Raw genomic sequence first — 10,511 nt, 5'->3', positions numbered from 1 at the left:
TTAGATATTCAGCGGGTTTAGTCCACAGAAGACCAGCTGGCCTTATTTGAGTTTAGAACAACATACAATGACAATTTTTCCAACTGCCTTTCTGATCAGGTCTCTTTAGTGTGGGTGTCTTCATACATGAATAACATTTAAGATTATGTACACATTTTAAGGGGCATCAAGGGGGAATGAAACATCAGATAAAATCTGTTAATGAGGTTGCATACAAACAAGTTATAGTTGAACTGATCAGTGCTCTTATTTCAAAGTAATTTATTGATCACTAACTTCAGGAATATTAACTTTCAAACTTTTTCTTGTCTTATGCTTTAAAAAAGGTACAAACTACTGTATGTACAGGCATTTGTTAGATGCAATAGCCTAAGAAAAGTCTACAACAGTATTAACTTGTTGTGCAGCATTTACTAACAAAATACAACTTGTAATCACAATGTAAATATCAAGCACAATAATTTGCTAGACAAGGTCAGCTATAGAAGGAAACATTGCACAATTATTTCAGTAGGGGACTTTTTCAAAAAGGTCTTCTCGTTCACTCAGGAAAATGTACAGGACCATCCTTAAGCATAAGCAACTGTTATGTGGTCCATGTAGGCTCACTATCTCATTAGCTGATTTTGACTCTTTATATGGGACAACCGGGGATATACAACTCATGGTACAGTTTTCCTTCCTCCTTCCCAAAGAAACAGGACTGGAGAACCCTGGGTCTAATTCTTGCTAGTATTACAGCTGGCCTCAAGAAGTGCATACATCCTTTATTTCCACTGTTACGAAGTTACCAAAAAAGAATGCAATTTCAACAAACATTGTGCTTCCACAAACCCTGGGACACACTGGCCAGGTATCTCATACCATGGATCTCTATCACCAGGTTCATCCTGCTCCAAGGTACTCTGTGTTAATACCCCCATACTGAAACAATACTTAACGATGGCTTAAGGCACTCACCCCACAGACCGACACAGTCAGTGGATATAACCAATGTGCAACAATCTGAGGCTTGATTCTGTGAATTCTTGCTCCTAAACTAGTCCTTCTGAAGTCAATGGGACTCTTCCCATGAGTTAAGAGGTTGCAGGTTCAGCTTCTAGTTCTGTTAAACAGTGCAATTCAGTGAAGCCAAAGCACCTTATTTAAATAAGAGAAAGAGCTAGGTTCACAGTGTGGCATTCATAGGCAGATCTAGGGGTGTGAGCTAGTTAGTATTCCTTGTGTATCCTAAATTCCTACTGAAGGCAACAGGAGTTTTAGGTGCACAAGGCATGCAGGAATAAGCCCCCTTTTGGAATAAGAAATCTGTAGTTACTCTAGGTAACTTAGCTTAGTGCATTATCACATCAGGAAGACATACTGTACAAACTAGGGTGCAAGGAAACAATGAAAGTTTATCAGGACAAGACAGACATATCTATATCTGGATTTAAAACTCACTCTGGCTGTCCTGATGAGGAACACAAATAGGTTTTGGGGTTTATTCTGTGACAGTTATGACATCTCGCAAAGAGAAAAGTATGAGACTATTTCCTTGTTAAAAATGAGCAGTCAGTTTAAGACCATTCTAGAAGATTACAAAGTATGTATAGTGATACTTTGGATTCTTTGCCTTAAAGAACAGATTTTTACAAAAAAGAATTATTTATAGCTTGCATAAGTAGCATTCTCTCTACAATTGTTCGACAAACTGTACTCTGTGTGTGTATTGGGTGAAAGAATACATTTTAGAAACTAGTGCAGTTCTATAGATTAATGCCTTGCTCAATAATTACTGATGCAAATATAACTTCAAAGAAGGAGCACGTTTCAATATGTCTTTAAAGAAATAAAAAAACTTTCCAGAAGACATAACAGATGTTATCAGACACCATGAAACATTTTCTAAATGTCTTAAGCCATTGTCAATGGAGTGCTGTGCTTAAGACTGGAAGGATATTGAAAAGAATTTGGAGCCATGCTCCAAGCATTAAATTCAGATGACTGATTCTGCTTCTGCCACTCATGCCAGGAACTCTACTAGACTGCCAACAGCTTGACTAATTTTACTACATCAACAACTTGCAGGATTTTGCAAGCTGTAATGATCTTTATGCATCTTTTTTCATTAGAGGACTTGGGTCTGGCATTCTGCTGTCCATGAAACCCCAGCAATTTCACTGTCTTCAATGAAATTCCTCCCATTTTACACCAGCGATCAGTGAATGTAGACACAGCCTTGCTGGTTACTTCATTTTGGGGCTGTTGATTTCATTTATTTATTTATTTTTATATTTCCTTAATTTAAATTATAAGTGGAAAATCATTCTACATTGTGAGATCTACATATTTTTTTCTCTTGTCACAGAAGAGCCTCTCTAGGGCCATTTGAATGAGTTCATTTCTCTAGCTATATGACTGCAGTAATTCCTGTTGACTGATTGGGAATTATTGTTATGGTGCAACTAATTCTGTGTATGGTGAAAGGCAGGGAGGATGGGTCGCTGTGGGGGTGTAAGTCAGATCACTAGCTTGACACTCTCAGCCCTGCTTGTCCAGGCAACAAAGTGAAAGGAGAATCGGGAAATCAGTTATCAGAAATAGCAAGACTCAACTTTAATTAATATTGTGGGCCAAAATCTCCCCTGTCAGGATTCCAGGGATCCTACTGCAGCTCCCTTGTGCTGAGTCCTAGTCTGCACTGTCACTTACTACAATAGCCCATGAGTGTTAATACCAGCAGAGGCTGGCATAGAATGGCAGGAGCAGTAACAGCTGCTGCCGGCTTCACGCCTCTGGATAGTTTCCTTTTCCTCACAGAATTCTCCGCGGGCCATCACAGACACATTCCAGTCCCTCAGCACTGCTGGGTCTGAAGACAAAATGTAACTGTGGCCCTATATCTAACCACAGTGGATCTGCATGCCCCAAACTGCTAATAAATATGGAATGGAGCGTTAGTTACAGGGGACATGAATGATGGTTGGAAAACAAGAACTAATTAGCATTGGTTCAGATCTGATTCACTCAAGTCTCGGGAAAAGAATTATGGGGTGTGAAACCCTGATAAAGATTTTCAATATGCTATGTTCATAAATGGGACATGGCATAAATACTCTGTCCTATCTGAAATGAAGCTCCATCGGCAGGACTGAACATGTTGGGCATGCATGCCTCCTCATGCTCTGTTCACATAGTCGAGAAGAGCAACTGAGGACAACACCCAAAAGTACCACACAATTTCTGACCCCAGTACTTTAAATCAATTGACGTAAATTACAATTTTTTGGTTCTAGCCATACAATATTCCTGCTGTTTTCTTTAAACTTAAAACAAACTAGGTCCTTTTTCTTATTTTGCACTACAGGTTGAACCATAATCCAGCATGATTTTAGTTGGCTGGATGACCACTTATTTTGTGTGGCCAACTTTCTCAGGGGCTCAGAAAGTTTGTTTCCAGCCACTAGTCCTGGCTCTCAGTATTTGATACTGTTATTTAGCTGTAATTTACCCCCTAAATGTCTTCTAAGAGCCCAGGAAGCAGTGGAAGTGTTCATAATATTCTAGACAATATTGACCTCCTGTGGTCTGGTGAATGCTCTAGCTTGGCACTGGTTAGGTCCCCAGGGTGCCAGATTAGAGAGGTTCACCCTGTACTGCAGAAAATTCCCTTAATAAGTACAAAGGTCTTAATTTTCCCCCATTACTAACATGCCACAGCCATCTTCAGCAAACAGTGAGTACATCTATGAAATTCTCAGATTCACTCAAATATTTTTTCTTTGTGAAAGTCTTTAAACACCTGATGTTCTTTTCAAATTCCATCTGATTTATATTTTCCCCAATCTCAATTGCAAAGACTACACAAAATGCCGAATACACCCACCAGTTCTAGAATTTTCTTGATCTGTTCCATGGGTATGTTATGTTGTTAATGTGAAGTCCACTCATTCCATTAAGGAAGAAAAGGAAGGCAGAGATGAACTCACACCAAAAGGTCAGTGTGAAGCCCATGAAGGAAATGTGGTCCTTCAGAAGGATTAAAAAACTCAGAAATCCACTGGAAGACAGGAGAAATGAGAGAAGAATAAGGACTGATCCCATTGACCATTTTCGTCTTGAATTAGTGTCTTCACAGACTTGGGAGACCATCAGAAGTTCCAGGCCAAATATTGCTATCACAACAGCAAGAGATACCATGCTTCTTACAAGAATCATTCCAAAATTCATCCCAGCCACCTTGGCCTGATTAAGATCAGTGACACATTTTAATATGGTACTGTTGCCTAAGGAGCAAAAATGCCATAGTCCAAACAACTTTCCTTTTGCAAAAAGCCAATGGCCATCACAAACTGAAATTGATGACAGGACCACTGCTATTGCCACGCATAAAATAATGAGGCTTCTGATAAATGTCTCAAAGAACGATTTCTTGGATCTTCTGTGAGCAAGCAACCTCTGTGCCTTAAAAAGAGAGATTACAAAGAAAAGAAAAATTAAAAAACTCATCTGTTGCAGTCACTATTCAACATATATTTAAATCACAGGAGCAAAATGGAGAGGCCTTTAGAAATAATATGAACGTACGCTTGATAATAATAATTAATGCCCTACAGTCACTGTCTAAGCAGATCCTGTAATGTACATAGCTACTAAAATCGAAGAAGAATGGTACTGTGGTTGGAGTAACATATAGGGACTGGAGAAATCTGTGTTGAGTTCCCACACAGGTTTGTGAAAGGCATTATTTTGCTACCCTTTGTCTGTCTTGTCCATTGAGATCCCAGTTCTGTGAACTGTGTGAATTCTTATGCGTGTGCTTAAATTTGCACGTGAATGGCCCTTCTGACTTGAGCACTACCCCACATACTACATACTCACTCACAGACAGTTAAGCACAGGCATAAGGGTTCTCAAGATTAGGAAATCAGATGTGGGCAGGGACTGTACTTTACTGTGTATTTGTACCATACCAAGAGCAGAAAAGCTCTGATCTGCAGTGAGGACTCACAACACTACAGCAACGCAAATAAGAACTTACTTTGGGAAATGTGCATTCCCCATTCTCCTCTCACTCAAAGACAACCACATAGATTCTGCTCAAATTGAAAAAAATATTGAAAGGGTTCACCCTTCGTGAACATAAACACTCACTGGGCCTGGTTCCTATCTCACTTACACTGGTGGAACCAAAACCAAGCATGGAAAGTTTCAGACCAGAAGATTAAACTTCCAGAAAGGCACTAGCCAGGAAGAAGTGGAAGCTACTACAGCTTTAAAGATAACAATATCTCCTCTGCTCCAGATGTAGGCTGAGATTGCCAAAAGAGACTGAGGAGGGAATGGGCGGATGGGGGTGTGTGTTAGGTGCATTAATGCCCTCAGTCACCATAGAAACCCAGCCTTCATGAACACAAACATTCATGGGGCCTCATTCCTATCTCATTTATGCTGGTGGAAAAACTGGTGTTGCAGCCATCAATTTCAGTGGTATTACTCTTGATCTCAGCTGGTGAAAAGAGACTCAGGCCTGCCTTCTAGCCTTACGAAACAATTTGTAATATTCTTTCTCAGGGATTAAAGAGAGCTGCTGTATAATTCTAAGATCCTGCTTTGACCTTAGGGTTGTCAGTTTTGGTTGGATGTATTCCCGGAGATTTCATCACGACATTATCTTTAATTAAAAATTAATATTAAATTTCCTGGACACTCCAGGCTGGGAACCCTATCTGATCTTCTTTACAACTACTAGAATCTGTAGAAAATTCTGCATTAGATCATCTTCTCAACCCAGCACTCTGTGAAAACCAACAGGAGTTTTGTCCGAATAAGGAGTGGAGGCCTGAACCCTTGAAGTAGGGGTTAGATTGTGATAGCCTTGTTCACATTAAATAATACCTTATGCCAGGAGCAGTCAATGGGGCTACTAGTAATGTAGGTGTATAATCAAGGATTTCACAATCTGACCTATATTATTTAGATCCAGCTCTCTCAAAAATTAAACAAGTGTCAAAACATCCCCATTTGTTTCTGGTGAAGAGTCCTTTGTGTTCTGCCACTCAGAACTAGCCAGCCAAAGGGCCACAATGTCACTAGCAACCTTTATCCCTAGAGTGAGGCTAACACCACTGACACAAACAGGAAACACATGATGCAGAGGAGTGTTTGGCATATGAGCCAAAATAAAAGTGGGAAAAATTGTTTGCCTAATGGAAATGGCAGGGATAGAAGTGTTATACTGAACTGGCCAAGAGGGTTTTATCAACAATAGTTTTTAAAATAGCAATATATGAACATGAAAATGTTACTCATGAGACTCTGAAATCTTTAATCCTTTGAATTGTTTATAAAATCTTATGTGAGTGCTCAGTGTAGTCAGTTTTTGGAGCCTATGCGTTCACAGTACATTCTATTCACGAGGAAACAATCTCTGATTTTATTCAAAATACTGTACTGTACAAAGGTATCCCCAGGGTACTGAGTCTATGCAATACAGCTACAGCTGTGTCAGTCCCAGGTTATTAATCCTGTATTATCCTGCAATATAGAGACCGAAGTGACACTTATTTGTCAGATCATAGCCCAGTTGTACTAGGGACAATACACACATCTGAGAAACAGGCAATCTCAGCCCCAAAATTTACAGTCTTAGGCTACGTCTACACGTGCCCCAAACTTCGAAATGGCCATGCAAATGGCCATTTCGAAGTTTACTAATGAAGCGCTGAAATGCATATTCAGCGCTTCATTAGCATGCGGGCGGCAGCGGCGCTTCGAAATTGACGCGCCTTGCCGCTGTGCGGCGCATCCAGACGGGGCTCCTTTTCGAAAGGACGCCACCTACTTCGAAGTCCCCTTATTCCCATGAGCTCATGGACGCGTCAATTTCGAAGCGCCGCTGCCGCCCGCATGCTAATGAAGCGCTGAATATGTATTTCAGCGCTTCATTAGTAAACTTCGAAATGGCCATTTGCATGGCCATTTCGAAGTTTGGGGCACATGTAGACACGGCCTTAAAGTCCAATTTTCAGGTGTTCAATATCCACAACTGGAAGTGGATTTTGAAAAGTGTTCAGCAGCTTCTGCCGTCAGTCCCTGGTGAAAATATCGTATTAGATATATCACTAAATAGCAGGTACATCATTACTAAGTAGTTCAGCATTAACTTGGGTGACCACATTGCTCTACGGCAAATACGGGACACAGGCCTCCGGTGATCGGAGGTGGGTGGGGTGCTCTCCCATGTCAGGGTTCTTCGGCAATGGAGGCTGCTGCCCCATGGTGAGGCACTGGGGATGGGGGCTCCACAGCCTCCCAGTGAGAGGGAGTGGAGGATAGAGACTCAGCAACCCCATGGGGTGTGCTAGGAATAGGCGCTTCACAGCCTCCCAGTAGGGTGGGCCAGGGAGCACAGCATCCGCCCCACAGAGGAGCCTCCTCATAGGAGGAGATGCCTCACTGAGGCACAGGGTGCCAGGGAATAGACAGCCACCCTGTGGAGGGGCTCCTGGCAGAGTGAGCTGCCACCTCTAGGCGTGTGGCACCAGGGAATGAGGCAGCTGGCCTATGGCAGAGCTTGCTGGCAGCAGAGGCTGACACCATGGGGTGCCAGGGAATGGGGCAGCTGCCCCATGGAGGAGCTGCCCTGCAGCAGGAGCTTCTGGCTCAAAGCACAGGGCACCAATTAACAAAGCAGCCTCCCCACAGAGGAGCTCCCTGGCAGTGCTGCCCCAAGACTCAGGACACCAGGGAACTGGGTAGCTGCCCTGCAATGGGGCTCCCTGGCAGCGGAGGCTGCCACCCTGAGACTTTGGGTGCTGGGGAACAGAGCCCCACAAAATACGGGACAATTTGCTCATCTTCTTAAAAAAATCAGGACACCTGTGAGACAGCCTAAATAAGGGACTGTCATGGGACAAACGGGACGGATGGTTTCCCTAGCATTAACTTACTCCAACCCCCTGTGAAAACAGCATTTGGGTGCTTGAGGCAAGTGTGGCTACATGTGGCAGTAGACTAGGGTTGTGTATAACAGCAAAGGAGCAAATTCTAACTAGTGTTGCCTGTAACAGGAAAGGGAAGATTTTATAACACTACACCTGCCAATCTACTGCCTGTGACTCAGTGAGCACAGGTGCCTCCAAAGCCAGCTACACAGGCTGTCCTGTGCCTCCTGCATTCTGTTACTCTTCTCCACCAGCACCTCCCCAGTGTCCTCCTAGGCAGATTTTCAGACATGCATTCAATAATAGCTAAAGAAAAATACACTCATGCACATAAAACCTTGAACTCTGTTTCTTCTACTCATGGGTCTTAAATCTCTTCAGTAACTTTGCATTGACTTGCCCAAGGTCAGAGAAAGTCTGTGTCCAGGCTAGAGATAGAATTCAGGTCTCCTGTTTTCCAGGCTGATGTGTTAACTAGCAAAACATTTTCCTGTATTTAGGCTGGGGATTATTTAAGTTTTTGGGATGGTGGTAAAGGTGGGCATGAGTTTGAACTTGTTGCCAGCTAATATTTTTCTAGTTTTATTCCCACCTTGTGCTACAGTGATTGGATCAATACATGTTTTAAAATAAACAGAATTATTTAAAAAAAAAGGAAACCTGGCTTTAATTAGCTATCACTCAGAGGTGACACATCTGGTGTTTGCGACACAGATGGGCAGCTGGGCTTAATAAGCAGAATTAAATCCTAAAATGACTAATTACTTCAATGGATTGAATAAGTAAGTTAGTGCTACCATTGACTGTTGTTTATATCAATACATAGGTTCTCATGCAAGCCTTCTTTCAGAGTTGTGCAGAACTGCATGTTATAACCTGCACCGGCTTCCATTTAGGGGTGTGTAGACAGATTAGGTTGTCCATTTAGTCTCCCTGACAATGCAGGACAGTAAGTGTTCTACCATTTGGTCCAAGCCAGTTTACTCTTCTCAAATGAAAGGGCTTCACTCACTTTCTTAGGGAGACTATTTCACCTCTGAAGGGGTGGTGTTGTCAGCGAGGTCCCTCTGTCACCAAGCTTAAACAGCTCCCTTCACCATACAGATGCACTTTTTTTTTTTAATATCATCTTTCACATGAAGCCTCTCAAGACGCTTAGAGGAAGTCATACTGCTGAAGTGCATGTAACATGTCACTGATGAACTTTGTAAACAACTCAGAAAGCAGTGGGGGAAGGGAGGGGAAATGGGAGCATTTGATTTATTAACTGGTGTTATTATGAGACATCTCAGACACGTCTCACACTACCCCCACTTGTTTATAAAATCACTTGCTCTCTACTCTTTTTATAGTTCGGCTGCAAATCATTTCTTCTCCCAGATCCAGCACTTTCCAGCTACAGCCCTGTTATATTAATAAACATGTACTAGTCTGTCCTGCAGCTAGTAAAAGGACGGCTTAGCTTTAACTGATCACTGAGTGGATTTAAATCAAGACCCAGAAGGGCAAGAGTACAGTTTGTGCCTACACTTTGCAGTAATTATGAAAATCTCGCAGGGGCAAGATCAGAATAGATTTAGAAGGCAACAGGTCCTTTCTCAGCCCCTTGTCGCTTTCCATTTTGGGGGTGACACTAAGCCACCCACACGGCTCCCTGTACAGAAGCTCCCCTTTGTATGTCAACAGGGGCCTGCCAAGGTACATCAGCCGGCTTCTGCGCCCCAAGCAGGCTATAACGAGCAACAGGTAGCGAGAACTCAGCCGAGCGGGCTGGCGGCTGGCAGGGTGATAAACATTTCGCCTCCAGCGGGAGAACAAAGGGAGAAAACACACCCGTGGCTCTGCACCAACACTGCATCTGGCTAGTCCGAGCAGCAGCGCGGTCCCCCCCGCCGGGCGCTCGGAGCCCGGCGCCCCCTCGTTACCTGCACGGCTATGGCTGTCATGCTGACTCCGGCTGCCTGCAGCGGGGAGGACACACGGGAGAAACTTTGCTTCGCTTCGGGCGCGGACAACAAGGTCCGGCCGCCCGCGGCCCGCTCAGAGCTGGAGGCTCCCGGCGGTGGGTAGCCGCCAGCCCGCCCGCATCTCGCCGGGGCCAGGGAAGCCGGGGGCTGCCGCGCGGCAGGGCCGGCTGCTGCCCTTTGAGTTCCCCCTTTGGCTGAGTCAGCAGCAGTGCAGCCCTGGGGAGGCGGCGGGCGGAGGGAGCGCGGGGGAGGCGGAGGTTAGCCAAGCGCTCCGGCTGGAGCACCACGCGGGCGGCGGCGGCGGTGCAGGGCGGGGGAGAGGACCCAGCGGGGCCGGGGAGGCAGAGGGGGCGGAGAGCTGGAAGGAAGCCGCAGGCCGGTCCCCGGGGTTCCTTCCCCTGCTCCCTGCAGGGAGCAGGTGTCAGGGGCCTGACAGCCTAGCGTTGGAGGAGAGCACAGGAGGTCATCCCTAGGCCAACCCCCTGCTCCAAGCAGGGGCAGCCCCAAGCGCCTGGGCAGAGCTGGGCTTCTTCCTCCCTTGTCCACAGCAACGGAGGCGCTAAGGCCCTCCTGGAGCTAAGACTTAGGGTCCCAAGTAGCTCTGGCCCCTTTGGTG

The 10,511-nt window shown here is 44.6% G+C and overlaps 1 protein-coding gene across 1 annotated transcript; it reads right to left on the bottom strand.

Moving 5' to 3' along the window:
- Nucleotides 1–241: 241 nt before the first annotated feature.
- On the bottom strand, nucleotides 242–10,177 carry TMEM37 (transmembrane protein 37). The gene is made up of 2 exons (XM_075001778.1): nucleotides 9,854–10,177; nucleotides 242–4,446 (listed from the first exon to the last, which is right to left on the bottom strand). The coding sequence occupies exons 1-2, from the start codon at nucleotides 9,872–9,874 to the stop codon at nucleotides 3,874–3,876; spliced, it is 594 nt and encodes a 197-aa protein (XP_074857879.1). The 5' UTR covers nucleotides 9,875–10,177; the 3' UTR covers nucleotides 242–3,873.
- Between the last annotated feature and the right edge of the window lie 334 nt (nucleotides 10,178–10,511).

This window comes from Carettochelys insculpta, chromosome 8, assembly GCF_033958435.1.
Source record: "Carettochelys insculpta isolate YL-2023 chromosome 8, ASM3395843v1, whole genome shotgun sequence".
NCBI classification, from domain to species: Eukaryota; Metazoa; Chordata; order Testudines; family Carettochelyidae; genus Carettochelys; species Carettochelys insculpta.
The sequence above is the reverse complement of the archived record's forward strand: the minus strand, read 5'-3'. Positions and strand labels throughout refer to the sequence as shown.

Excerpts from the sequence above, each read along its gene's own strand:
- TMEM37 (XM_075001778.1), bottom strand. The coding sequence starts at position 9,874 with ATGACAGCCATAGCCGTGCAG. Across the intron at positions 4,447-9,853 it reads TGACAGCCATAGCCGTGCAG|GCACAGAGGTTGCTTGCTCA; the intron begins GTAACGAGGGGG and ends TCTCTTTTTAAG.